Raw genomic sequence first — 24,647 nt, 5'->3', positions numbered from 1 at the left:
AAGTTTATCCACATTTCGCAACAAGTAAATGAGAGAAAGTTTATCCACATTTCGCAACAAGTAAATGAGAGAAAGTTTATCCAAAATAAATTCAGCACCTATTCTGGTCATATTTGGAATACATATAAAGGTAAAAGGAACGCAAAATAACACCTAGCCCGTTTGAATTTAAAACCATCGCAGTAACTGGGTATAAAACACGTTCCGCTTTGCGTAATCCATTCACTTGTTCAAACTCCGTGCCTGACCTCAACAGAAATCAAGTGTAAAAAGAAAAATCCACACCAGCTTCAAAGTTTGAAACAGTAGCACTCTCACCGTCCGAATCCGGAACCTCAAAGTAACACTCGAAATTTCGATGATGGGCACAACAAGTCCCTTCCGGTGCCCAATCGTCTTCAAACGCTCCAGGGTCGCTACTCTGAATTCCACCGGAATCATTGTTGTACCCAGAGGAGTTTTGGGTAAGGAATGGGCCAGCCATCTCTGTTTCCAGATTCCTGCCCAAGACATCCATGGCTTCCAACGAAGATTTGTTATCACAAGGCCATTTATCCTGTAGACCATTTGCCTCAAGGCTGTTTTTTGACGAGTCATTTTCGAAAGTGTCAATAACACCACTTCCAATCATAGACCCATCGTAATTGAAGTTACACCCCCGAAGATTTTGATACTGAAGATCCGGGAACAATTCGAAAAGCTCCCCAGATTTGGCAACCTCGTCAAAAATGTCCAATTCCATGTGTTGAACATCGGCAAGCGGTTCTTGGTTAGTGTTGGGGGTGCCCGCAACCGTTTCTTCAACTGTAGTATGAAGAATGGAGTTTGGGCTTTGGAAGAAGTTTTGGCCTGCCTGCTCAGAAATTGAACCTTCTCCATCCCCTTTCTGATTTCCCTGCTGACTCGGGATACCCAACACGGAATGTATAGACTCACTTGAGTTTTCATGTCCAAAGGTAGCATCATTAGTTTCACTTGACAACGTGAGAGTTTGATCAAAAGTATCCTGATCAAAACCGCTCGTTCCACTGGAATGATGCAACTCAGTCCCAAGTGCCAATTGAACCTGTTCCGTCAGCACTGATCTCTGAGCAAAAGGGTCGGGTATCGTTGACTGTCCTCTGTGCTCAACTCCATCATGCGCCACCTCCGGTGTTGGTGGTAGAGTAACCAGAAACTGTGGATTTTCAATTGTTAGCGGAGACACGTCTTGACCGCTCTGGATCCCTGAATAGGCAAAGGGATGCAGAAAATCCCGAGGAGCAATTCGCGGGGTCAAAAGAGGCTGGGAGAGGGTCGTGATGCCGATATCCGGGCGTGACACTTGGGTTGTGTCCATTCCCAGTAAAGCAGGGTCAATATTCTCATAGCCTGTAACTGGAATATCAGGCCGCTGGCGTCCTTGAGTAAGAACCTGAGGGTGCTGATAGAAGGCTTGCGATAGGTTATGACCTGGCAGAGCCTGGTATGAGAACTGCCCTGGTTGTGACAAGCTGCCATAGTTCCGCTGGCCAAGATGACCAGGAGGCTGTTGATAGCCCCCGAAACCACTTTGAGGATGTTCTGGTACTATCTGTTGCCCTCCAAAGGTAGAATCATAGCCCCAATTTTGCTGATTGAAGTGCCCAGGTATGTTTTGTTGAATAGTTGGACTTGGGTACTCTCCGGCGTATCCCCAAAGATTCCGCTGCTCAAAGCGCTGTGGTGCCATCGGGAGCTGCAGTTGGCAATCTTGGGGTATGTGTGGATACTGGAATCTCATATCATGCTGTTGTGACGGCTGAAAGAGTCCTGGCCGAGGAAGGCGTTGGAGATCATGTAGTTGTGCCTGAGACGATGCCCCAGATGATATCTGCTGTGGGTATCCGGAATTCAACAAAGACGTTTCCAAATCCGTTTGCACCCCAGGATATGCCACCTGATGCCCCGCCCCGTTGAAGTACTCATATCCGTGATCGTGAGGAGGCAAATGTGAATTTCTGTCGGAGGAGGAACGATGAGTGTTGTGCTGAGACATATGAGCTGTGGATTTCTTGTTCGAGTCCGGTGGAGGTAGCTCAAAAATGAGTGGCCTTGCTTTGCCATTTGCTGGAGCAGCTTGGCTTGTGCTTGCGCCAGCTGTTGAGTTGTCCAGAGCAGTTGGGCTATACGACAGTCAGACACCATGCTTCTACAGATGTGGGGGGACCAACCGTGGATTCACTTCCATCCAAAACCTGGCCATGATATAGTATATATCATCAAGGCTAATTCCATTCTCGTTTGCGGTCCTGAAGATCTCCCCGGGTGATACCCCGTCTTTGGTGAGACAGAGGACAGGCTCAACGAGAGGATTTTCTCGAGTATAGCCAGAGAATCTAGCATTCTCACGTTAATTGATGACCTTGTTGAAGAAGAATGATCACATCACTTGCCTGTTTTGAAGCTTCCTGTACTTCGTTATGACAAAATCAATGCACCTGGCCGTTGGCTTGACATGCGGGACCCAGATATGGGCTGGGAAATGGTGCATTACATCAGCCACGACCTGGTGGCCGTTATAGACGCCAGCGTCATAGCGGCCAAGGACGAATCCTATCTTCCCGGGGGAATCCTCCCAGTACTTCTCCTGAGAGTACCTATCAAATGGGCTGTCAGTATCCATTCACAGCAGGACCAGAACGAGCATCGCCAAGGAACAGAAACGAGAACCTACTCTTCCTGTTTCATAAATCCAGTCCTGCAGTACTTGATACTGCTTGCTCCTCTGACATGTCTTGCGTTCTTGAATATCCCACAGAATTTCTCATATATCTCTTCGTCTTTCAACCCTTGTTTGACCATCGTAATCACCCAAAGAATCTCCTCCATCGACCACTTCTGCGTGCCAACCATCTTTGATAACAGTATCAGAACTTCCTGGTGGTTTGGCCCGCTCGAGTGATTCTTTCAATATCTTCCTTGAACGGAATAGAACCAGACTTTGACTCTTTGAATAAAAAATGCGTCGAAGCAAGCGCTCTCACAAATAATGAATGTAAGAAAGGATACCACGACCCAGCATGAATCTGTAACGATAAATGAATAAGTATCTGTCTGTTGAAATCCAAATACGCTCGTGGCAACTCGTGATAGTGGTCGTGGTGTGAATGTTATGAAAGATCAGCTCGAATGATGGGGCCAGCCCGGGTGGATGAATACGCTCTGGAGGAATAGAAGTCGTATATGTTCGATATGTTGAGGCGTAGGTTGAAAGAAGGAGAGGAAGCAAAGACGAAAATGAAGACCGATATAACGAAGCCAGCGCCAGCGGGTGAGTGAATCACCTGTGCCGATTCGGCGGCTTTGGCGACTCGGCCGGTTCACAGCGGGTTGTGAGGATAATGACGGTGTTGAAGAAAAGGGCGTATTGAAAATAACGGTTTGTGACTGAGAATCACGGAAATAGGGATGATCATGCCATATTGACAAAGTAGTAGAGAATAGGAACTGATGATGAGCATAGCGCAACGACACAGGAGGGGGAACGTGAGATGTATGAAGCTATTCACAAAACCCATCTTCAGCCGCTCCGTGCCAAAACTTGGAAAACAGTGATAAGAAACGAAAAAGAAAAATCCTGGCCAAGGAAGGAGGAATCTTCGTCAACCTCTCCGAGGGCGGCTGTTCATCTGCCCCTATTACCGAAGCCTGACATATGCCGAGGGCGAAGAGAGGGGCCACTAAGAGCCCAGATTATGAGCTTCACTTTCTAAATTTGCACACCTCTGGCGCATTTAGCGCCAATCTGCGCGAGATTGATCGCATCGAGCTTCTAGATATATCAATCATCACCACACAATTCTTGAATATCTTGAGCTCCCCTTTTGAGAACCTGCGTATTTCTGTGAATATCCTGCCTGAGCTTCAATTTTAGGAATCTGCGCACTTTTCGCGCAACTAGCGCCAATTCGCGCGCATCGAGCCTGTAAACATCGCACCACACAATCCCTGAATATCCCGAGCTTCACTTTTGCTGCCCCGCGCAAGCCAACGACAGGCCTGTCGACAATTGACATCATAGCTGCCATCCTTCGTGGCATCTATCTGATTGAAGACGAAGGAAGATCACTTATTCCAAATCCGTGTTGAGACTCGAAAGCCTTGAGGAATATTCGACTTCGTTATTCTATATATACGTTTATAATCCATACCACAGGCGTTGATCATAAGGCAAAACAAAAATACCAACACCGCGCTTCCCGCATAATTCAAAAAAGAAGAAGATGAACAGCGCCAACACACAAACACACACGCCCGCTTGCCGAGAAAATGTAACCCCCCCTCTTTTCCCTTGAGTCCTACAACCCCCATTCTGTCTCCACCCCAAAAGCAAAACTCCCATTTAAACCCCCCCCCATTTAAACCTCCCCATTACTCCACCGCCCCAAAGAACCGACTCGCCTCCTCAATCTTCGTATCCCCATTCGCAAAGTCCCACCCAATAATAATCGGCGTCTGGCTACAGCAGATAATCCTCCTCGCATCAAACTGCAGCTTAAACACCCGCGCCATGTTCGCCCCCGGGTTCGCAGGCGCCGCAGCTGCAGATTGATGGGCTTGGCCTTGCGTCTGCGCTTGCGCGTGGAGGAGTGCTTGGGCCTGGGCTTGTGCGGTGGCTTGGGCCTGTGCAACTGCCTGGATGGTGGCTTGTGTATCTAGTGGCGGTGCCGAGGATGCTTGGGGTTGCGGGATTCGTGGTGGTGCGGATTGGGTGTGATGGATTGGGGATTCATTGTTTGTTTGCGGGATGCTAGTTGTTTGTTGCTGTGCCATAGTTTGCGACTGCGCAGCCGACGATTGCGGCCGCGTTGAACCTTCAGGCGCGTCCTGTGCTGGCGCCATCCCACGAGTTGCAAGACTGTGGTTATCCGACGAAGATAAACCCGTGTGCCGGTGCATCGCATGATCCAGGACCGCACGTAACTGGTGTCGTCGGGTTTCGACAGGCTCAGCCATGATAGCCGATCCTAGGCGGCTGGACCATATGATTTGGGGGTGCTCATGGATGGCCAGGCGAAGAACATTGGCGCCGAGGGGAACGACGAGGTCGATTAGCGCGTGGAAATAGGCGGCACTCTGTGCTGGAAGGCTTGGCGGTGGGGGACGGCCTGCCTCGAAATTGGTCAGGGCGGATCGGGCGGCGTCGACTTGGCGGAAGGTATGCTTCGCCTTCCAAACACCTTCCTTGTCTCGGCGCCAAATAATAATGCTCTCGTCATAAGATCCAGAAACTATGCGGCCGTATCGACCGCCCCCTCCGCCCGGAGGCAACTTGGCTCCATATGCCATGATATCTTGGGGCCTGCTCGACCCTGCGTTTCGTTTTTGCGTCTTGGGTAGGTTGCGGGGAATGTCACCGCTATCTACTGCCTTGAAATAGTCACTGTCTACATTCTTGGCTGCAGCTTGGTCCTCTTCTTCACTCCCCGGTAAGTCTCCAAACCCAGCTTGAACAGTTCGAACAAGATGGGTGTGCCCTCTTAGGCTTGCAACCTCAAGGCCTGTCTGTTTGTCAAACACCTTGACTTCATGGTCGCTGCTGCCGCTTACGATGCGACGGCCATCGTATTGCACACAGGCAATGCCCTTTAAATGCCCCACGAGCGTGCGAATGCAAGTCTGAAGCGGCCAGTCCCAGACCTTGACGTTACGGTCACCAGATGCCGAGACTATCTCGTTCTTATATATTTGGATCGCATTGACAGCAGCACCGTGGCCTTCTAGACACCCAATCTGCGTAAAAGGAGGCAGTATAGGAAGGGTCTCGCGTGGCGAAGGATTATAGCCGTAATTATTTAATACTATAGCCGCAGGTTGAATGCCCTGATGCTCGCCAGGGTATCCTAGCTCGCCAGGGTGCATCGGTCTGCGGTTAAATATTTTGACGGTCTTGTCCTTGGAGCATGTGGCGAGTATTCTACGGTCAAATCGGACGTTCAGAACTGGCTCTGGGTGTGCCTTCTCCAAAACTTGAAGCATCCTGCCCGTAGAGAATTGCCATATCCTCACAGTTGAGTCGCTACTCCCTGAAACGATAATATCTTCGGATGGATCAGGATCGAATTGCAAGCATAGGACCGAGCCTTGGTGGCCTTGGAGAGGAGGCATAACGAGTCTTTTCGTGTCTAAATTCCAAATCCGAAGGGTCCTGTCCCTGCTTCCGCTCACGAGATATTTGCCGCTGTGTTGGATGGTATAAATACACTCTTTGTGTGCCTCCTCTGGATGATCAGGGTGTGGCAGTTGAAAGTTAACATATTTTTCGGCTTCCCAATTGGCCTCTAGTCTTCTCCGCTGAGCGTAAAGATAGTGCCAGTTGAGTTTTCGTTTGCTCTCCCGTCGGTCTAACACCACCAGAGACGACATGCTTGAAACATCCGTGGGTGCTGGCTTCGTCGACCGGTTTGACTGCCGCCGCATTATGGGTTGTGGTGCTAAACTTTCCCGTGGAGCCCTGTGTGCAGTAGCTGGATGTTCTGAGGCATAAGCCCTTTCTGAGGTCCAGTTTCGTGATACCTGTGGCGCTGGGTTCCCAAATATGGACTTATGCTCAGGGGGAGATCTTGGCCCAACGTCAGCCATCTCTAAATCATCGTCCTGGTCCTTAACATAAAACTCTGGCCTATTATTATTCTCTGTAAGTTTTAATTGTTTCCGTGGCGGCACCCTGTCATGGGAGGGAGACTGTTTGCGCACCACCCCTCCCTGTGACCGGAATCCCGATCTGGTCTCGAGCGATTCGTTCATCAGCTCTTTCCCGAAGCTCTGAAGCTCGATTTGGTTCGTACGCCAGCCTTCCCTGTAGTATAGTTGTTGCCATAGAGTCCAGTCCATGGACAGTGGCAACGAACCACGCGACGTTTGAGCCATCTGCAGCACTGACAACGGATCGAGGAATCCCAGAATCTTCAAGCAAACTTCGGGGGGGAGTCTGTCCAAAAAGTTGACGTGTAACAAAGGGCCCATGGAATTAACTATATCGTATACGGCAGATGTTGGTAGGTCGGCCATAATGGTCATCGCAAGGCCTAGAGGGACACGCGTTAGTGAGGTAGTGAGTAGCAGACGTGTTGGATCTCCTACTGATGCGGTCATCGACGTCCAACGACGAATACCACGAGGCTATCGCTGGATCCATGCGCCCCGAGCTTCTCGCCGACACGTGTGTGCCCAGAGGAGCCTCGCTATAGCCCTCATCTTGAGGGGCATTAAATAGAGTCATTATTGGGGTTATAGGGCCCCTGAGTTGGGCATTGGTTGGCTGTCTGTCGTGTCATCCGTGTTGGAGTAGCAACGATGGTGATGGCGATGGCGATGGCCCAGCTCAGCCTTTCATGGACGCGGCCGACAGTAAATATACTCGAGCGTGTATGCCTCATCTGTTGTCTTCTCTTCGGTGGTGAGGATGGAGCACTGCCATGTTACTTTTGGCAGGGTAGAGTAGAGTAAGCTGGGTTGATGTTATGCGGCTGGAACGGAGCCTATTGGTTGGTGGTAAGTACTGTCTACTTGATAGTGTGGGAGAATGTTGGTGGCAGTTGAAGTCCATAGTACTTCCTGTCACTTATCTGAGAGCGTTTGGCACAGCACACAGCATGGGGAAGTGCATCTCTGTAGTGGATGGACAACCGTAAATCCCGTGACAAAGGGGGCGAGGGGGCTGTCTGCACGTCTGAGTCGTACAACCCACCGTAACACCCCGATCACCTATCACATATCACATATTACTGTTTCCCATCACCCTCATCACCCTCATCACCCTCATCACCCTCATTACCCCGTAATAAGGGGGTTCTTGTAAACACTATACTTGCATGGCACGGGGATTGAGGGGGAGAAGGGGGATACTTTGAAGCTCTCTGTCGTACAAGCCACCATAGACATGAAGACCATACTCGGCTATACTGTACTGGTAGACATCAACCCCGTGATATGGAAGCTATACCCTTTTAGTCGGACTGTTCAAGCATTTGTATCTACGGCGCCTACAGGTTCTACAGGCTCTACAGCCTATATCAGGATCAGGCTCTACAGGCTCTACAGGCTCTACAGGCTCTACAGGCTCTACAGGCTCTACAGGCTCTACAGGCTCTACAGGCTCTACAGGCTCTACAGGCTCTACAGGCTCTACAGGCTCTACAGGCTCTATCAGGATCAGGCTCTACAGCCTCTACAGGCTCTACAGGCTCTACAGGCTCTACAGGCTCTACAGGCTCTACAGCCTCTACAGCCTCTACAGCCTAATCAGGACCAGGCTCTACAGGCTCTACAGGATCAGGCTCTACAGGCTCGGCAAGCGCCCGTTCTTAGTGGGTCCCACAGTCACAGTACGAATCATACAAACCCCCCTCCTTAAGAAGGGCCAGGTCGTCAGCGTCAAAGGGTCTTGACTCTCCCTGACCCTTTGCATAACCTCTTCTGCCTCTACGTAACCATTTTGCGACGTTCTAGCTGCGTATTTCTTGTCCCTCTTCAACCTATATATCTTCTTTGATGTCGTCGGGCACAATCACAATGGCCATGGCGCACGGACCGGGCCTAACACGCATTCACACCGCGCCAACTCCATCGACATCGACCAGAACTTCGAGAGACCCTTTTCCAAGTAAAATGATTGGACATGGGCCTCGATCCTCCAAAATGTCCTCCTCTACACTCACCTCAGCATCCTCAGCATCCCTAAACACTCTATCGACCACTACGACCATATCGCAGAACGGGAGCAATGTCGTGGCGACCAACAATATCATTAACCAGCGGGCAGATGCTTCCCGATCCCTATACCAGATATGCGTCAGTCTGCGACAGCGCCTCCTCCTGGTCCCTGGGTTCGAGCAGCACTTGCAAGAGTTGGACGACGACGAGATATACGACGACGACCCCGTTACCTCGTTGTGGCGATGCCTCCGAAAGGGATACCCCCTAATGACGATATATAACGCACTTCAACCACCCGAACCCCTACAAGTCGATGATAAGGTCTCGGATGCGAAAAAACCGAAGAGCGCAGCATCAAAGTTCGTGCTGGCATGCCTGAAAGATTTGAAGCTACCCCCCGAGGAGGTTTTTGTGCTCAACGATTTGCTCGGCGACGATACAACTGGTTTTGTTAAGGTCACTCAGGTCCTGAATGTGGTGCTTGACGTCGCAGGGCAGCGGGGTCTGCTACTTACTGCGGAGGCAGAGGCCGAGACTCCCAACGCTGCTGTGGGGGGAAAGATGAGCTACAGGGACCATGTTGTTCGAGAACTTGTCGATACCGAGCGCAAATATGTGCAGGACCTGGAGAATTTGCACGAGCTCAAGAAGCAAATCGAGCAGAAAGGCGTTATCCCCGGTGATGTTGTGCATGCTATATTTTTAAACATCAATGCGATTCTCGACTTCCAGCGAAGGTTTTTGATCCGGATCGAAACGACGAATTCGCAGCCGGACGCAAGGCAGGAGTGGGGCGCGCCTTTTGTATTTCACGAAGAATCCTTTGGGATTTATCAACCATTTATAGCCAACCAGCGAAGAGCAGCCGATATTGCCAAACGAGAGTTCGACAAGATCTCGTTGGCAGACCACCCGGTTGTTGTTGATTTCAACACACTGGACGGCTTCCTGCTAAAACCTATGCAGAGATTGGTCAAATATCCGTTGTTATTGAAGGTGAGCCTCCGAAATGAATTGGGATTTGGCTTCGTGCATTGGCTAATACCTGTTAGGATTTGCGCGATAAAACAAATGCGGATGACCAAACGAAAGCAGAACTTACAGCAGGGATGGAAGCTTCTAATCGTGTTCTGCACCAAGCGAATGCTGCAGTCGACAGGGAGCTGAGAAACGAGGCTTTGGTAGATCTTTGCACACGCGTTGATGATTGGAAGAACCACGATATTAATCAGTTTGGCGACCTACTCCTCCACGGTGTCTTCACTGTGATCACTGGTAAAAGTGATTTGGAGAAAGAGGTAAACACTCACATTTCCTTCGCAAACGTATCCTCTAGCCTGTCAAGTGAACAGTGGCCTACTTCCCCTATTCGTACTCTGGTTGGTGTAAATTAATGGCTCTGCCAATAACTGTTCCAGTGGACATACAACCGTGAAGTCTCCGCTCCAGACATAAGCCTCCAAGCCTATAATTTGGTTTGAACAGCAAGAACCGTAGCTGACACGAGGGGCTCGTCTGCCTTTGAACCACACAGTATACGATATACCTTTTCGAACGCATATTGCTTTGCTGTAAAGAGGTCAAAGACAAGCTTATGGGAGGAGGCCAAAAGGATAAAAAGGCCGCGAAAGATAAGAAGGATAAATCCGGTAAAACTATAAAGCTTCAGCTGAAAGGCCGCATATTTATGACCAACGTCACAGACGTTGTGTCAATGGTTAAACCTGGTTTGTTTCCCACTCCCGCCCCCAAAGATTTATCCTGACGTGATTCAGGGTCGTACACCGTGCAGATTTGGTGGAAAGGAGACCCTGGAATTGAGAACTTTATGATTCGATTCTCCCACGAGGAGGTCATGAAAAAGTGGTCGGCAGCGGTTGATAAGCAGCGTAAAGATTGCCTTGACCGCGAACAAGGGGGGGCTGAAGTTGGAACACCCGAATTTGCATGGATGCAAGTGCAGAAAGGGCCCATCGATAATCCTTATGCTCAACCTGAGGACGACGATGACGACGAGTATCCGCAATTAGCCAACAGCGGGGTGTTTGCCGAACAAGCTGTGCCCCCTGAACAAAATACCTTTGCGATGGATAGAAATACTTCAAGCACTAGCTTGCGATCGAGGTCAACGACTGGCGAAAGCATTCAATCCATCGCAGGAGCGGTTAGACAAGCCCCTCCCCGGTTTCCCATGGGACCCCAGCCTCCGTTAAGCTTACAGACGCAAATGCCTCTACAAACCCCTCCTGGGACGAGAGGTGGTGATTCCTACTTCTCGCCTGTCGCCGAATCTCCCGCATCATCGAGAACGAGCCAGAACTCCATGTTCCCCTTCCCACGACAAGGGTCCCAGACAGGAAACTGGGAGGACCACAATCGCTACACCGCCCCAGCCATCGGCCGTACACCGTCTCGCGAGTCGCAGCAGTCTATTAACTACCGCAACAACCCCCAGCGTCCTTCCCTCCCTGTCATGTCATCCCAACAAGCGCAGATGGTTAACGCCCAGAACCGCAGTCGATCATACAGTACTCCTGACATCAATGCGCAGGTAAACGCAGCTCGTCGCCGCAACGACAGCCAGCCCGTACCAGCTGTGCCTGGTATCCCGCCCCATCTCCACCCGGCTTATGACAACAGCATTCCGCGCTCGAGCAACGGTTCCCCGATCAATGGCATCCCCGTTCGCTCCGCGACGCAGAGCCCGGGCACCCAACGTGACGGGTCCCAGCCACCGCAAGCAAGCTATCCAGCAGTACCACCTGCGTACCTGCGTAGCAACACAACCCCCGTTCTTGCGACAGTGAAGGGCGGCGAGGACCGTACCCAGACCATGTCGCCCCCTCTAAGCAATGCGCTACCTGAAATGAACATGCCGCTCCCGACTCAACTCAAGGTGAAGGTCAACTGTGACGGCAACTACGTCACGCTGGTAGTGGCGTTCAACATTACATACCGAAGCCTCATTGACCGCATCGACGCCAAGGTCGGCCGCTTCAGTAACAATGCGATTGCGAGGGGCACGATGAGATTGAGATACCAAGACGAGGACGGAGATTACGTAACCATCGAATCAGATGATGACATACACATCGCATTCCAGGAATGGCGAGAGCAGCAGATTGAAGGCCTCAAGAACGGCATGCTGGGAGAGATCGAGCTCTTCTGCGCCAGCATCGAGTGAGCACTTCAACAACAACAATAGGTGGAGCGAAGCGCCGGGAGCGCTGGGGGACGGGTGGTGCTAGGGATTTTTTTCCTGGACAGCTAGAAAGGGCCATCACTGGCATTATGGGCTTTTAGCTTCACAACAAGCAAGAGTCGGAGTGGAGTAGTATTGGAGAGAGTATGCGATCCCAGCTAGAGGACTGGGCAGGTATCGATGATATCCCATAACGAACGAGAGAGCGAGGGGGGCGGACAACGAACTATGTTTTTGACGCATATTTAAGGTTTGCATTTATGAAACGGAGAGGATCGACATTATGAACGCGACGTTGAGATGATATGGGAACTGAGGGATCAGTCAGGGAGAGGGGGGAAACGCTCTATTCACCCTCCCTTGATATCGGAGTCATTTTTGGGAAATTTTTGGAATTCGTTTTGTCGGGGTAATGGCCCCCTATATATTTTGTGTGTGTGCTGGGCATCAAGAGATGCGCCAGTATTTTTGGGGGGGATGGGGCGTAGATGGGCTATTTTCTACTTTATATGAGATTCCTTGCGTTTTTGAGGCATTTCACCTTGGGGACTTGAGGGCGGAAGAGGAGGAGTGAGATAGCGTGCATTGAACTTTGCCGATAGACGGGGAAGGAGCATATGATACACCCAATCACTCGTTTTAAGGAATAGATAACCATGCATATCACACAAATTGAGTGCCGTATACTTTATTCCGTATTATAGTGATTAGACTTCCAATTTCCTAGTCTTACCACTCGCTGAGAAATACATGAGCTTGCAACCCGCCCGCCTCTGCTCTACCGATGCGCCAACTCAAACAACGCATCCGTCTCCTTCCCAAGCGGCGTCCACGTGCCCCTCTTGATCTGCGCATATATCGAATCCCCCCTCAAATAAATCAACACACCCCCCTTCCCAATCGCCGCCGCCGTAACGCGATACACTGGCCCATTCGCCTCCAACGTGCTCTTCTCCGGGATAAACTGCAGGTCCCTCGCCATACACCAATCCTCCAACTGATGCCTAAACGTGACCTCCTCCAGCTCCGGCTTCTCGATCTTCGGCGCCGGTTCCGGCGCTGGCTGCGCTGTGGGACTGGCGCGACTTGGGCGTGTGGGCGCGGGGAGATCGGTTTTAGCGCGCGCGCCGAGGTCGAGGGCGGCGTTGATGAGGGCGTTGCCTTTTTGCCATTCTTGCTGGACGGAGGGGACCGAGGAGAGGGAGGCGGGGATGATGGTGCGCCAGAAGTCGAACCAGTCCCTGATTTCGAGGTAGTTGACGTCGTTGAGAGTGAGCCATTGGTGGAGGACGTCGTGCCACTTTGGGAAGAGCTCGTCGACGAGGAGTTGGCCTGTGATTCTGTTGCCCAGGATGTCTTGCCATTCGAGGACGTTGGTTAGGGTCTTCATGTAGGGTTCTTGGTCTTGGGGGGTTACTTGGAAATTGTTGCGGAGGTACTTGGCGAGGTTGGGGAGGACGTGGTTGATGAGGAGGGGTGTCCAATAATCATCTTTACTGGACGACGACGGTCGGAGAAGGTCATTCCACTGTGTAAGTCCGGGGATGACACCACGCCGGAAATCCCAGCTGTCGATAAGCACTCTGAATTTTCGCTTGACATCAGCAACAAGTCCTGATGAAGAGCGAGGATCCAAATGGTGAGCGGGCAGGTGTTGTAGCCAGGGGAAGAGCCACATGTGCGGCAGGCTGTTCGTTCTGGAGCGCTTTTTGGGGTTCCAATCGGCGATGGCCTCGTCGAGTTTGCGGAAAATGAGATGCTCAAAGATCTGAGATTTAATAAAGGGCGGGAGGAGCGGAGTCCATAGGTCCAGAAGCGTGAGAAGCGGAGTGGGGTTTTTCACGTCCCAGGTGTTGGTTATGGCGGAGCGAACTTTGGGAAACCAGACGGTGTAAATAAGGGATTCGTAAGGTGTTGTTTTATGGACGCGGTTGCTGTGAGGTTTGGTAGTATGAGCGGAGCTTCCGTTGGGCTCGGGGATCATCCCAAGGAGTTTCCTGATTCCGGAGATGGCAGAGACGAATCCATCAGATGCGACGCCACTGAGTTTTGGGTCTTCCAGCGGCTGCCAGCCTTCGACGGCCTGGCGGAAGAAGGGGTGGACAGCCGCAACGGCGATGCTTGCCAGCTCATCGTTACCAGCTACATCGAGTTTTTCCACTACCGCCAAGGCATCTATGACTGGGTCCCACTGCCCATCTCGCACTGCGACCGATAACCCCTCGACAATCCCCGCAGCCTTCCTTAATTGCTCCGAAGAGCCATTTTGTTCGTCCACAGCTTGCTGTTGCTGTAGTATTTCCATTTCAACCCAAGCCTTTCGTTCCTCCAGGTTCTTCCATTCCTCGACGAAGGACGATAGGTCATTCTGTGCTCTTCGTGCCAGCTTTCTAGCCTCCACTACTTCGGTAGACTCGACAACACCGGAAGTAGGCGTTGCAAGACCAGAACTGGCCGTCAGGAATTTCTGACCAGAACCAGTCATGTCCAGGATAGGAGTAAAGGCATCTGGGATTTTCAACCCTGGGGCAGCTTTTTGAAGTTCCGGTAGGCTTTGGAATTTCGGTTTCGGTCGTCGCTTTGGCGTGCTCATACCACTATCCGTCCCGCTCGTCTTCGCCTTTCTGCGACGCCTCTTCCTCTCCTCCTCCTCTGAATCCTCCAACACCTCGCCTCTCTTAGCAGCTTGTCGCTTCTCTTCCTCCTTCTCTTGTTTGGACTTCTCCTTCACAGCTCCCAATCCAGCGCCCTGAGGCCGTAATTGAACCTCGATGACCCCGCTGCGCCCTTGTCCTTCCTTCCCCAGGCCTTCCCCCTCTTTGTATCCCATCCTTGCCATCATCCTTGCAGCGAACGACCCCGCATTTATTGGTGCTGCCTTCTGTGCACCAGGCCGCCCACCCTTCGCAGCTGTCGGTGTCGAGAATGCGCTGGGCATAGCAACTCGTTTGACTGACTTCTCGTCACTGAAGTCCTTGAGGACAGGTATTGCTGCAGAGGATGGCATGAAACCATGGCCTAAAGGTGACGTAGAACCTCCATTGCCCAGCCTCATGCTTCGCGCCGCAGGGCTTTGCCATCCCAGTCCGCCACCAAGGCCCTGTTTCCGTTGTCCAAGACTGGGAGCGCTTTGGGCTCCGAGGCCAGCTCGAGGTACTTCCTCAGTGTCGTCGGCAGCGTCGTCAATATCCACATCTTCGGCGTCTTCAAGGTATTGCCCCCCAGCTCTCGCTGTCGTATGTTCCTCTTCCTCGTTGTCCTCCTCGCCCTTAATTAGGTTGTCGCCCGAGGACACAAATGCCATCCCCTTCCCCCTCAGCGTCTTGCTCTTCCACCGTCTCCCAGGCCCCTCATCTTCGCTCTCGCTGCCAAATACACCCAGCGCCGCGCTCTCCTTCGCATCACGCCCTGTCCGCCTCCGCTTCCGTGGATTGTAGTCGGCGAACTCGTCGGCATTTGGGTCGGCGGATGGGTGTAGGAAGTCATACTCCGATTCGGATTCCGAGGACGATCCGCCACCGAAGGTATTCATGCTGTGTGATTCGGATCCCAGCTGGACGTGCTGCGCATGAGCGAGACGTTGTGTTGGGGTCCCTTGAAATTGGCTGCGAAAGTAATTATGAGAGGGAAGGCAGAAGTTCGGCCTTGTCCCAAAACTATGGGTTCGCGCGTCAGGTCACGTGCAGCTTGCTTTAGCTGGGGGTTTGAAGTAATATTAAGAAGGATGGCGTCTGATATGTTATAATATGGTGTATTTTCTCTATTTTGCTCTGTTCTGACTTTTATGACTTTTATTTACTTAATTGCCGTTTTGTTTATCGTTGGGCTGAGAGCTTTCCATCCTTATCATGTGGCTGCCGAAATATTGGCGATCACCGTAGCGACTGAGCCCAACATTCACATCAACAACACAATCGCAATCAACCCGATACTCACCGCCGCCAACTTCAACGACGAGGTTACATATACAGCTTGCGGAAGTGGCACAGCATACCCAGGTCGCCTCTATCCCACCATACCAAACGCGGTTAACCCGATACCGGCTTGGCCCAGGAACCCCTCAGTGCGCCCACGACGAACAACCATAAATACTTTAGGAGCCCAAACGTACGCAGCCAATTCTTCCCAGCCAGACGCTCTGTGGCGATAGCTCCGTATGCGCTGTAACTGCATATTGCAATACCCTGGGAGCTCTTGCTATAGTCTGTGTTGCTCTTGTGGATGCGCCGACTAACACACGCGTCCTAGACCCCTATCGGGACTCGATTTCAACCTCCAGCTTAGCACACCATGGCGGAAGCCGAAGAGGACTTCAGTGCCCTCCCCCTACCCGATAGATTCCAGCACAAGGTATGATGGGCGATCAATGCTGGAGCCAAAGCGAGACCTGCGCTAACCCCCCTGCAGAACTGGAAAGTACGAAAGGCCGGTTATGAAGATGCGGTCAAGCAATTCGAAGTCACACCAGACGAACACGATCCCGCATTCAAGCCGTTCCTCCAAGACTCGGGGAGTTTATGGAAGGGGGCAGCGGCGGACTCGAATGTTGCGGCACAGCAGGATGGTGTTGCTGCGCTATGCGCATTTCTCAAATTTGGTGGGCGCGAATGCAGTACAAGGTAAGATGGTTCCGAAGCTTCACTATGGGACTTCTAATAACACTGTCAGGACACGAGGAAACGTCGTCTCATCTCTAGCCGAAAAAGGTCTCTCATCGACAAGGGCAGCAACGAAAGCGTCGTCGCTCGAAGCGATATTGCTCTATGTCGAACTTGATACAGCAGGCCCTGTGATTGAGGAGCTTCTCCCATCATTGGGCAACAAACAACCCAAAGTTGTAGCTGCGACATTAGCTGCGCTGACGGCGATTTTCCACAACTTTGGATGCAAGACGGCCGACCCGAAACCGGTCTTGAAAATCCTCCCCAAGGCTTTTGGACACGCCGACAAGAACGTCAGAGCAGAGGCCACTAACCTGACCCTCGAATTCTACCGCTGGCTGAGAGATGCTATGAAACCCATGTTCTGGGGAGAGCTGAAGCCCACACAACAGACCGATCTGGAGGCCCAATTCGAGAAGCTCAAGGCAGAACCTGCACCGAAACAAGAACGCTTCCTACGATCCCAACAAGCAGCAATGGCGCGGGCTCCACCGCCAGGCGCAGACGCAGGACCAGAAGAGGAGGAAGAAGAAGAGGAGGTCGTGGAAGTTGATGTTTTCGACCTGGCGGAACCACAAGACGTCCTGTCGAAAGTGTCGCCGGATTTCAGCGACCAGTTAGCTTCTTCTAAATGGAAGGAGCGGAAGGAGGCGTGCGAGGCCCTGTTCAAGATTTTGGACGTCCCGAGAATCAAGGACGGGGATTACGGGGAGATTACGAGGGGTCTTGCGAAGTGCATGAAGGATGCCAACGTGGCAGTCGTTACAACTGCAGCTAATTGTATTGAGGTTCTCGCCAAGGGCCTCCGGAAACCTTTCGGTAGATACCGCTCTACCATCATGGGACCCGTACTAGAGAGGCTCAAGGAGAAGAAGGCCGCCGTTGCCGACGCCCTAGGCGCCGCTCTCGACCAAGTCTTCATGGCCACAAGTCTCGGCGACTGCCTGGAAGAGATTCTAGAATGCCTGAAACACAAGAACCCCCAAGTCAAAGAAGGCACGATGAAATTCCTCATCCGCTCCCTGAAAACCACGCGCGAAGCCCCCGCCAAGCCAGAAGTCGCCTCCATCGCCGAAGCCGGCAAGAAGCTCCTCTCCGAGTCGAGCGAGGGTCTCCGCTCCGGCGGTGCCGAGGTGCTCGGCACGCTCATGAAGATCATGGGCGAGCGCGCTATGGGGCCTCACCTCGAGGGTCTCGACGAGATCCGCAAAACCAAAATCAAGGAATTCTTCGACGCCGCTGAGGTCAAGGCAAAAGACAAGCCCAAGCCACCCCCCCAAGCCGCGCCTCCCAAAGCCGCAGCCGCCCCAGCAGTAGCCCGAAAGGTCGTAGCTAAGAAGCCAGCCGCGGCGAAGAAAGCCCCCGCCCCGCCGAGCATCTACGCGCAGCAGCCACAGGCCGCATTAGAGCCCCAGCCGACTGGACGCACGGTCTCTAAACTCGGCACGAAACCGGGACTCAAGGCACCGCTGAAGCGCACCCTCGCTGGACCAGGCGGCGCGCCGGCACCGAACTTGGCATCCCCCCGCCGACCACTCAGTCAGGCGCCTGCGCAGATGGAAGAGGAAGTCATACCCGCCCCTCGCATCGGGCTCGGCGGCCGCGGACTTGCCGGCCGACCCCTCGGCAAGCCAGCTCCAGCCGCGCGCATGGACTCTCCCTCCCCCCCCCCCTCCTCCGGCTTCTCTGCTCTCGAGAAAGCGGAACTCGACGAGCTGCGTCTCGACAAAGACAGGTTGCTGCGGAACTGCGATGATCTGCGGCAGGAGCGGTCGAGGTTGAACTCCGAGGTGCAGGAGCTGCGGAATCAGAATGCCCAGTTGATTGAGGATCATACGAGGGATATGCTGAGTATTAAGGCGAAGGAGACGCAGCTTGTCCGCGCGAGGAGTGAGGCCGAGGCGGCGGATGCGATGTGTGCGCAGCTGAGGCGCGAGATGGAGAGGTTGAAGCGCGCGTTGACTGCTGCGGAGCGCGCCGGGTCGGGGCCGGTGAGTCCTGGTGGGATGGGGGAGAGGAGCATGAGTGGTGGGAGCGACGAGGCCGGTATCTATCGCGATACGGGAATGTATGGGCAGGAAGGCCGACGGACGCCTGGGTTTGGCGGCAGGGGTGGTGGCGCCGGGTATGGGGAGGAGAAGGAGAATGGGAATGGATTTGAGAGTCCGGGGGCGGGGATGAGGAAACTCCGCAGTCCGGATTTGTTGAGCAGGGGGTTGTCGAGGACGGGGAGCGCGAGTAGTGGGAGGAGTCCGGCGAGGGAGGCGTATAGAGGGGGGAGAGAGGCGAGTAATCCCAGCCCGGCGCCGGGGGATGGGCAGCCGGTGGAGAGTTGGAAGAGGGCGGCTGAGGTGACGAGTGCGTTGAAGGCGAAGATTGAGCAGATGAAGGTTAGTTGTGCTGTTCGTGGGGGTGTGTGTGTGGTGAGTGATTGCTGACTGGTTTTGTGTTTAGGCGAGACAGGGGATTTCGAGGCCGTAGGTTTCGAGTAAGGATACGACGAGGGGGGGTGAGGGGGGGTTATGTTGAAATAGGGGGCTGGGTGCATGTACTGACGACGGTTGTCGACTACGGTTGACACCAGGGCTGTAATGAGATAAAACGTGAGATGGCAAGACGGGTATTGGAGGCGTTTTGGGATGAACCGTCGGTGTCCGTGGCATGACCTTGTTGAATGAGAACGAGATGAGATGAGCATGAAACGAGACACACACATAATTTTGGTGCAGTGATGAATGAATGGCATATCATACATACATAACAGTAAACCGGCTATGGCATTCCTAATGAAAGAGATAAGTCACATAATCTACAAGTTAGACATGCTGTTTCCTGTGGTGCACGTGATTCATTCATGGCAGCAAGATTCCCAAGTTACAAGGTCAAGACCGTGCACCGGTCGGTAGAATATTCCTCCGATTTTGTGCAGCACGCACTGGCACTTTCGGTGAATGCCGTGCGTAGTAGTCGCTCGGTGTTCACAGGCGGCAGGGACGCGGCAGCAGCAGCGGCAGCGGCAGCGGCAGCCACCAAACTCATCCATCAGGGCGGGTGCGATGGGTGGAGGCGTGGCGGGATGGATCGACCTGGTTATCCTTCACATTATGGGTGTTAGTTGGTTGGTGATTGGGGTGATTGAGGTGATTGAGGTGATTGAGGTGATCGGGGTGATGTTTTTGTATGTTCTGGGATGTTTTGGGATGTTTTGGTAGTACGGTATCCGTAGTGGGGTTGACTGCCGGATACCGGATACCGGATACGCCGGAGTTGCACCCTTCTTCTGTTGCGCCGTCGATGAAAGAGCCGCGGCTCTTTCGGATTCCTGAGTGTAGCCCTCCTCTCTCCCGGCCGACCGAGTTCGAGGGTACAGGCAGGGGTGCAGGAACTTCCAATCCACCCGAGTCTCCCTCCTGCTACCAAAAACTGACCTCAGACACCGACTTCTACCGTCCGCTTCCCGCCTCTCCGACTCTGCATGGAGCCCTTACGTAGCTATGTAGAGCGGCCTATATTCCTCGCTCTGTGACCGGCCTACGCACGCCCGCCCTTCATATTATACAAACCAATTCCCCTTGCTGGGCTCTGAACGAGACATTACATTCTCAATCTCGTGTCTCACCTCGCACCATCCCGCCCTTCCTTCCCACCTTCCCTTGGAGCGCCTCAAGAAATAACCCCGCAAGGAAGGGGCGAAACCAATCCACAACTCGAAAGCAAAACAAACTACCCCGCGGGAAGGGGCAACCCATACTTCAAAGCCCCCCAAAAAGATAAACAAACCACACAAAAAAGAGCAATGAACCTACTACACCCCGGAGCCGGCCTCGACGGCCACGAATACTCCAAGAACGCTCCAAAATCCCGCTCTCCATCACCACAAATCACACTACACCGCACGAAGCTAGAAACACCCAGCAAACCAGCCCGCCGCACGACGACGGGCCAGCTCTCACCAACCAAGCTGCGCGATATCCCCGATCGCGTCGCCGACGATGCCATGAGCGATGATGGGCGGTCGTGCGCGTACTCTGAGGGCAGCGCCGTGGCGCGGGGACGGTCGAAGAGGAAATGTCGGCATAGGAGCACGTCGTACTACCTGGCCCATCCGGCGCCGACGTTGACGCAGAAGCAGAGGCTGCTGCATATCAGGCCCAAGCTGCTCTTGCAACTCCAGCAGCTCTCTGCGGACGCACGGCCGCGCCCGATGGTGGATGTGATATCCTCGTCTACATTCGTTCCGCGGCTGTCGAAGAAATTCCCGAACCTCTACAGGGGCTCTGGGGAGCTGGGGATAAACGACGTCATGATTGTGCGGAGCGATGACTACGACGCTCTCGACGAGGAGAAGGAGGTTGAATCCGTTGTAGAGGATGCCGCGCGGGATAGGGACGTGCTGGCGGTCATCTGCCAAGTCCCCAAAGGCGACCTCGGAACAGTGGAGATATGCCTCGAAGACGGCTCACGCTGGACCGCCGGACCCTCCTCTAAAGGCGTGCTAGAGCTGATCAAAACAGATCCCCTGACCGGCGAGCGCACTATCGGGCGCTGGGTGCCGAGAGGGACATCGAGGCGTAATTCCCTTCAGACGCCTGCGAGGGGGACGGGGCCCGCGGGCGCGGAGCCGACGTACCAGTTTAGTTTTATCGATCCGAGTACGCGGCGCCATCCCATCCTAGCGACGTTGACGCAGGGGACGCTCAAGATCTCGGATACGTATAGTCCCGTCGCTAATTCGGAGGAGGAGCACCCGCCTGTGTCGTCGAGGACGTCGTTGGATGGGGAGCAGGGGGATGGCGATTCGAATATGAATGTGGATCGTAAAGTCCTGACGGTCTATGAAGAGCAGCGCCTTCTTATCGAGGTCTCGGCGGTTTGGGTGGCGCTGAAGCAGGGGTGGTGTCCGTCTTTCCGATACGGGGATTGTTGTTCTCCTACCTCGTCGGCGAAATTCGCTACCCCGCCTTCGTCGTCTACGGCCTCGTTTAAGGGTGAGAGGCCGCGCTCCTTCTCCCTTACGCCTAGTGGGGCGGCGCGACACCGACGATCGAGGAGTAACACCGTGACGTCCATCCCCGAATCGGTCGATAGCTCCACCGGCACCACGCGATCGCGGCGTGGCGTGTTTGCGAGGGCGACGTTCAGCGCTAGTACCTTCTCCGCCGCTCTGGTCGAGTCGGAGGCTGGGGCTGGGAATAAGCGTAACTCGGCGCCGCCGTCGGCGTTTCAGCAACTGCAGTTTAAGCTGCCCGAACGGTCGTTTTCGAATGGGGCGGCGTTTATGCAGAAGGCTGCTAAGAGGAGGGCGGGGAGGCCGGCGAGTTCGAGTGGGAGTGAGGGGGTGGGGACGCCGAGGAGGGGGTCGTTGGATGGGATTGGTCCGGGGTTGGGATTGCCGAGTCTGGGGTTCAGGGAGAGTCTGGTGAAGGACCGGAGGAGACCGTTGTCTGAGGTTGTGGGGGGGAAGATTGGGAGGAGGGGTGGGGAGAGTGAGGGGAAGAAGACGCCGCCGCCGCCACCCGTGGCGAAGAAGGATAAGGAGAAGGAGAATCGGAGGTTTAGTTCGATTATCAAGTTTTTTAGGAGGGGAAGGGGGGGAGGAGTTGAGAGGCGACGCGACGACACACAACTATAACATACGATGTTTGTTCTTTTGTCTGTACTATTACACTTTTTTTTTGTTAGCGACGGCGAGGGACGTCAATTTACTACGACTATCAACTATCAACTATTAGCGTCGCATACACGGGGGGATATCAGCATAGCGGGAGGAGGGAAAAGCAAGCCTATGGAGGGTGGGCGTACATACTTATACTCTGTTTTTTTGGGTGGTGTTTGGGAATGGGAATGACGTATTGCAGAGAATAAGCTGGGGATATCACGAGATGGATGGGAGGATGGGAGGAATGGGGCATAAAACACATCATTGTCACATTAATATCAAAATCCATCCACCCTCGATAAAAAGCCAGCGAGTACTCATGAAAACGGCAAATTCATCAGACGTAAAATCTCGCCAAAGCTTACTTCATTGCTAGAGTTATGTAGAAACCACAATCCACCATCTCCCGACTTCGACTATCCCACCATCACAACGCGGGGATGTTTAGTACTTCTATTTATTGTCAGCGATCGATCTCTCAGGAAGAAGGAGAGAAACTCACAGGAGGCTTATGCGGCGCCTGTCCCTGCGGCGGATATCCCCCCTGGGCACCATACTGCTGCTGTCCATACTGCCCCTGCGGTGGCGGCGGGTATCCCTGCTGTCCACCCTGGGGCGCACCATACTGCCCCTGCTGCTGCCCATAAGGTGGTTGCTGTCCCTGTCCCTGAGGAGGTTGTTGACCGTACTGCCCCTGTCCCTGAGGAGGGTATGGGGGCTGCTGGCCGTACTGGCCGGGCGGGGGAGCACCGTACTGGCCTGGTGGAGGAGCGCCGTATTGACCCTGTCCCTGGGGTGGGGCGCCATATTGACCTTGTGGTGCTCCATACGCCTGCTGTCCGCCAGCGGGCCTGTTGGATTTCTCATCCTTGGTATCGTAGCTCGAATCGATGGCGCCGAGGAGGAGCTTGCACAGCCACAGATCGGGGGTTAAGTCGACTGGTGGATTCGCGCGCGACATCTCGTCCTGCTCGACCTCGAAGTTGGAGGTGGAGTCGACGAGCTCGCCGATTCCGGGCTCGTGGTCGAGCTTACCCAGGAACTCGCGCGCTTTGAGGTCGTTTCCGACTTGCGCGAACTGGTAGCTCACAGCGCCCTTGCCGTATGGCGAGCGCGTCAGCTCCCCGGAGGTGTAGCGGATGGCGTCGAAGACTGCGGTGGAGGCTTCACCGGCGGGCTGACCATCCGTGATTGTGATGACGAGGACGGGCTTGCGGAGCTGGTTGGAGCGGACTTTTTGGATGACGAGGGGCTCGAGAACTTTGTTGCGGAGCTGGGTGCCCATGGGTGTGAGGCCCTTGAACTGGACGCGGGAGATGAGCTGCTCGACTTCGGCTTCGTTGCGGATGTTGTTGCCTTGCATGTCGCTGTTCATGAAGCGGACTTCGATACCGTCGGAGTCGAAGAGGGAGGCGGCGAAGGCGACCTTGGAGAGGATGAGCTTGAGATCTTGGATGCGCTCACCGTTTTCTTCGAATTGCATGGATCCACTGTCATCTGGGTGGTGTTAGAATAGCTATTTTCTATGACTATTTTTCAAGCAACTCATACCGATGTAAAGGACAATATCGAACAAGGCAAGCTTGACGATATCCTGGCCAACCTCCGGCTCAACCTTCCATGTTTGAACCAAGTGCTGCACCTTTCCAGGCGCAGCCTCGCATATCTGGTCGAGAGTGGCTGGGTTCGTGAAGAAGCCCTGGATATTCTTCTCCTGGATTGTTGCTTGGAGAAGCCCGCGGTAGGCTTGCGGGTTCGTCTGTGCCTGGTGGGCTGGCTTCTGCCCACCCTGTTGTGGAGGAGGGGCACCATATGCTTGTTGTTGTCCGTATTGGCCCTGAGGAGGACCCGCTCCTGGATAAGCTTGGTACGCCGGGGCACCTCCGCCGGGCTAAGTAGTCAGCGTGTGAAATAGCGGTTCGCACAGAGAGTATGTCTTACATATGGAGGCTGTCCCCCAGGATATGGAGGCTGCCCACCAGCTGGTCCCCCAGGATATGGAGGCTGTCCACCAGCTGGTCCCCCAGGGTATGGAGGCTGTCCACCAGCCGGTCCACCTGGGTATGGGGGTTGAGGAGCTCCGTAGGCACCAGCACCGCCTTGCGCCGCGGCCATTTTCGATGCGAGCTAGGGGTTCAGTTAGTTCGTAGATGCGGGGTAAACTGAGTGCGATGTGAACTTACACCCATTGTGCTGTGCTGTTTTCTCTCACCGTTGGAGAAACCAAGAGAAAATAGGGTGATGAAGAAGGATGAGAATATCTTTGAAGGGAAAGAAATGTTTTGCCGTGAGTTGAATCCTTGATATTTTAACTACGTCATTTTTGTGGGAGCCAGGACCAGGTCGTGTCCACGGTACTCGTACCACGTCGCCACGGGACTACGGTCACCACCTCCACCGCGCTTACGAGCTTGGTACCCGAGCTTCCACTGCCACTGCATTAGGT

The 24,647-nt window shown here is 53.6% G+C and overlaps 7 protein-coding genes across 7 annotated transcripts; 3 read left to right on the top strand and 4 right to left on the bottom strand.

Annotated features, from left to right (window-relative positions):
- Positions 1–203: 203 nt before the first annotated feature.
- VC83_00122 (uncharacterized protein) lies at positions 204–3,760 on the bottom strand. The gene is made up of 4 exons (XM_024463818.1): positions 2,696–3,760; positions 2,460–2,618; positions 2,193–2,357; positions 204–2,144 (listed from the first exon to the last, which is right to left on the bottom strand). The coding sequence occupies exons 1-4, from the start codon at positions 2,872–2,874 to the stop codon at positions 260–262; spliced, it is 2,388 nt and encodes a 795-aa protein (XP_024328336.1). The 5' UTR covers positions 2,875–3,760; the 3' UTR covers positions 204–259.
- Positions 3,761–4,089: 329 nt separating this feature from the next.
- VC83_00121 (uncharacterized protein) lies at positions 4,090–7,579 on the bottom strand. The gene is made up of 2 exons (XM_024463817.1): positions 7,105–7,579; positions 4,090–7,049 (listed from the first exon to the last, which is right to left on the bottom strand). The coding sequence occupies exons 1-2, from the start codon at positions 7,241–7,243 to the stop codon at positions 4,393–4,395; spliced, it is 2,796 nt and encodes a 931-aa protein (XP_024328339.1). The 5' UTR covers positions 7,244–7,579; the 3' UTR covers positions 4,090–4,392.
- A 597-nt stretch (positions 7,580–8,176) lies between these two features.
- Positions 8,177–12,549, top strand: VC83_00120 (uncharacterized protein). The gene is made up of 4 exons (XM_024463816.1): positions 8,177–9,675; positions 9,732–9,977; positions 10,214–10,406; positions 10,455–12,549. The coding sequence occupies exons 1-4, from the start codon at positions 8,515–8,517 to the stop codon at positions 11,861–11,863; spliced, it is 3,009 nt and encodes a 1,002-aa protein (XP_024328338.1). The 5' UTR covers positions 8,177–8,514; the 3' UTR covers positions 11,864–12,549.
- On the bottom strand, positions 12,550–15,474 carry VC83_00119 (uncharacterized protein). Its single transcript, XM_024463815.1, has one exon. The coding sequence runs from the start codon at positions 15,411–15,413 to the stop codon at positions 12,660–12,662; it is 2,754 nt and encodes a 917-aa protein (XP_024328662.1). The 5' UTR covers positions 15,414–15,474; the 3' UTR covers positions 12,550–12,659.
- STU2 lies at positions 15,475–19,055 on the top strand. Its single transcript, XM_024463814.1, has 5 exons — positions 15,475–15,988; positions 16,130–16,231; positions 16,289–16,500; positions 16,550–18,932; positions 18,997–19,055. Exons 2-5 carry the CDS (start codon positions 16,172–16,174, stop codon positions 19,021–19,023), a joined length of 2,682 nt encoding a protein of 893 aa, XP_024328663.1. The 5' UTR covers positions 15,475–15,988; positions 16,130–16,171; the 3' UTR covers positions 19,024–19,055.
- Positions 19,056–19,374: 319 nt separating this feature from the next.
- VC83_00117 (uncharacterized protein) lies at positions 19,375–22,174 on the top strand (the record flags this gene model as incomplete). Its single annotated transcript, XM_024463813.1, has 1 exon — positions 19,375–22,174. Exon 1 carries the CDS (start codon positions 20,339–20,341, stop codon positions 22,172–22,174), a length of 1,836 nt encoding a protein of 611 aa, XP_024328664.1. The 5' UTR covers positions 19,375–20,338.
- VC83_00116 (uncharacterized protein) lies at positions 22,007–24,633 on the bottom strand. Its single transcript, XM_024463812.1, has 5 exons — positions 24,385–24,633; positions 24,143–24,328; positions 23,753–24,092; positions 22,704–23,698; positions 22,007–22,654 (listed from the first exon to the last, which is right to left on the bottom strand). Exons 1-5 carry the CDS (start codon positions 24,388–24,390, stop codon positions 22,646–22,648), a joined length of 1,536 nt encoding a protein of 511 aa, XP_024328275.1. The 5' UTR covers positions 24,391–24,633; the 3' UTR covers positions 22,007–22,645.
- Positions 24,634–24,647: the final 14 nt, after the last annotated feature.

Source organism: Pseudogymnoascus destructans, assembly GCF_001641265.1.
Source record: "Pseudogymnoascus destructans isolate 20631-21 unplaced genomic scaffold scaffold_1, whole genome shotgun sequence".
NCBI lineage: Eukaryota > Fungi > Ascomycota > Leotiomycetes > Thelebolales > Thelebolaceae > Pseudogymnoascus > Pseudogymnoascus destructans.
This window is presented reverse-complemented; position numbering and strand designations above follow the sequence as displayed.

Excerpts from the sequence above, each read along its gene's own strand:
- STU2 (XM_024463814.1), top strand. The coding sequence starts at position 16,172 with ATGGCGGAAGCCGAAGAGGACTTCAGTGCCCTCCCCCTACCCGATAGA. Across the intron at positions 16,232-16,288 it reads CCGATAGATTCCAGCACAAG|AACTGGAAAGTACGAAAGGC; the intron begins GTATGATGGGCG and ends ACCCCCCTGCAG. Across the intron at positions 18,933-18,996 it reads CGAAGATTGAGCAGATGAAG|GCGAGACAGGGGATTTCGAG; the intron begins GTTAGTTGTGCT and ends TTTTGTGTTTAG.
- VC83_00121 (XM_024463817.1), bottom strand. The coding sequence starts at position 7,243 with ATGACTCTATTTAATGCCCCTCAAGATGAGGGCTATAGCGAGGCTCCT. Across the intron at positions 7,050-7,104 it reads GGACGTCGATGACCGCATCA|GCCTTGCGATGACCATTATG; the intron begins GTAGGAGATCCA and ends GTGTCCCTCTAG.
- VC83_00116 (XM_024463812.1), bottom strand. Across the intron at positions 24,093-24,142 it reads CTGGGGGACAGCCTCCATAT|CCCGGCGGAGGTGCCCCGGC; the intron begins GTAAGACATACT and ends CTGACTACTTAG. Across the intron at positions 23,699-23,752 it reads CGATATTGTCCTTTACATCG|ATGACAGTGGATCCATGCAA; the intron begins GTATGAGTTGCT and ends AACACCACCCAG.
- VC83_00120 (XM_024463816.1), top strand. The coding sequence starts at position 8,515 with ATGTCGTCGGGCACAATCACAATGGCCATGGCGCACGGACCGGGCCTA. Across the intron at positions 9,978-10,213 it reads AAAGTGATTTGGAGAAAGAG|TATACGATATACCTTTTCGA; the intron begins GTAAACACTCAC and ends TGAACCACACAG. Across the intron at positions 10,407-10,454 it reads TGTGTCAATGGTTAAACCTG|GGTCGTACACCGTGCAGATT; the intron begins GTTTGTTTCCCA and ends GACGTGATTCAG.
- VC83_00119 (XM_024463815.1), bottom strand. The coding sequence starts at position 15,413 with ATGAATACCTTCGGTGGCGGATCGTCCTCGGAATCCGAATCGGAGTAT.
- VC83_00122 (XM_024463818.1), bottom strand. The coding sequence starts at position 2,874 with ATGGTTGGCACGCAGAAGTGGTCGATGGAGGAGATTCTTTGGGTGATT. Across the intron at positions 2,358-2,459 it reads CATGTCAAGCCAACGGCCAG|ATTCTCTGGCTATACTCGAG; the intron begins GTGCATTGATTT and ends TGAGAATGCTAG. Across the intron at positions 2,145-2,192 it reads TGGATGGAAGTGAATCCACG|CCCAACTGCTCTGGACAACT; the intron begins GTTGGTCCCCCC and ends ACTGTCGTATAG.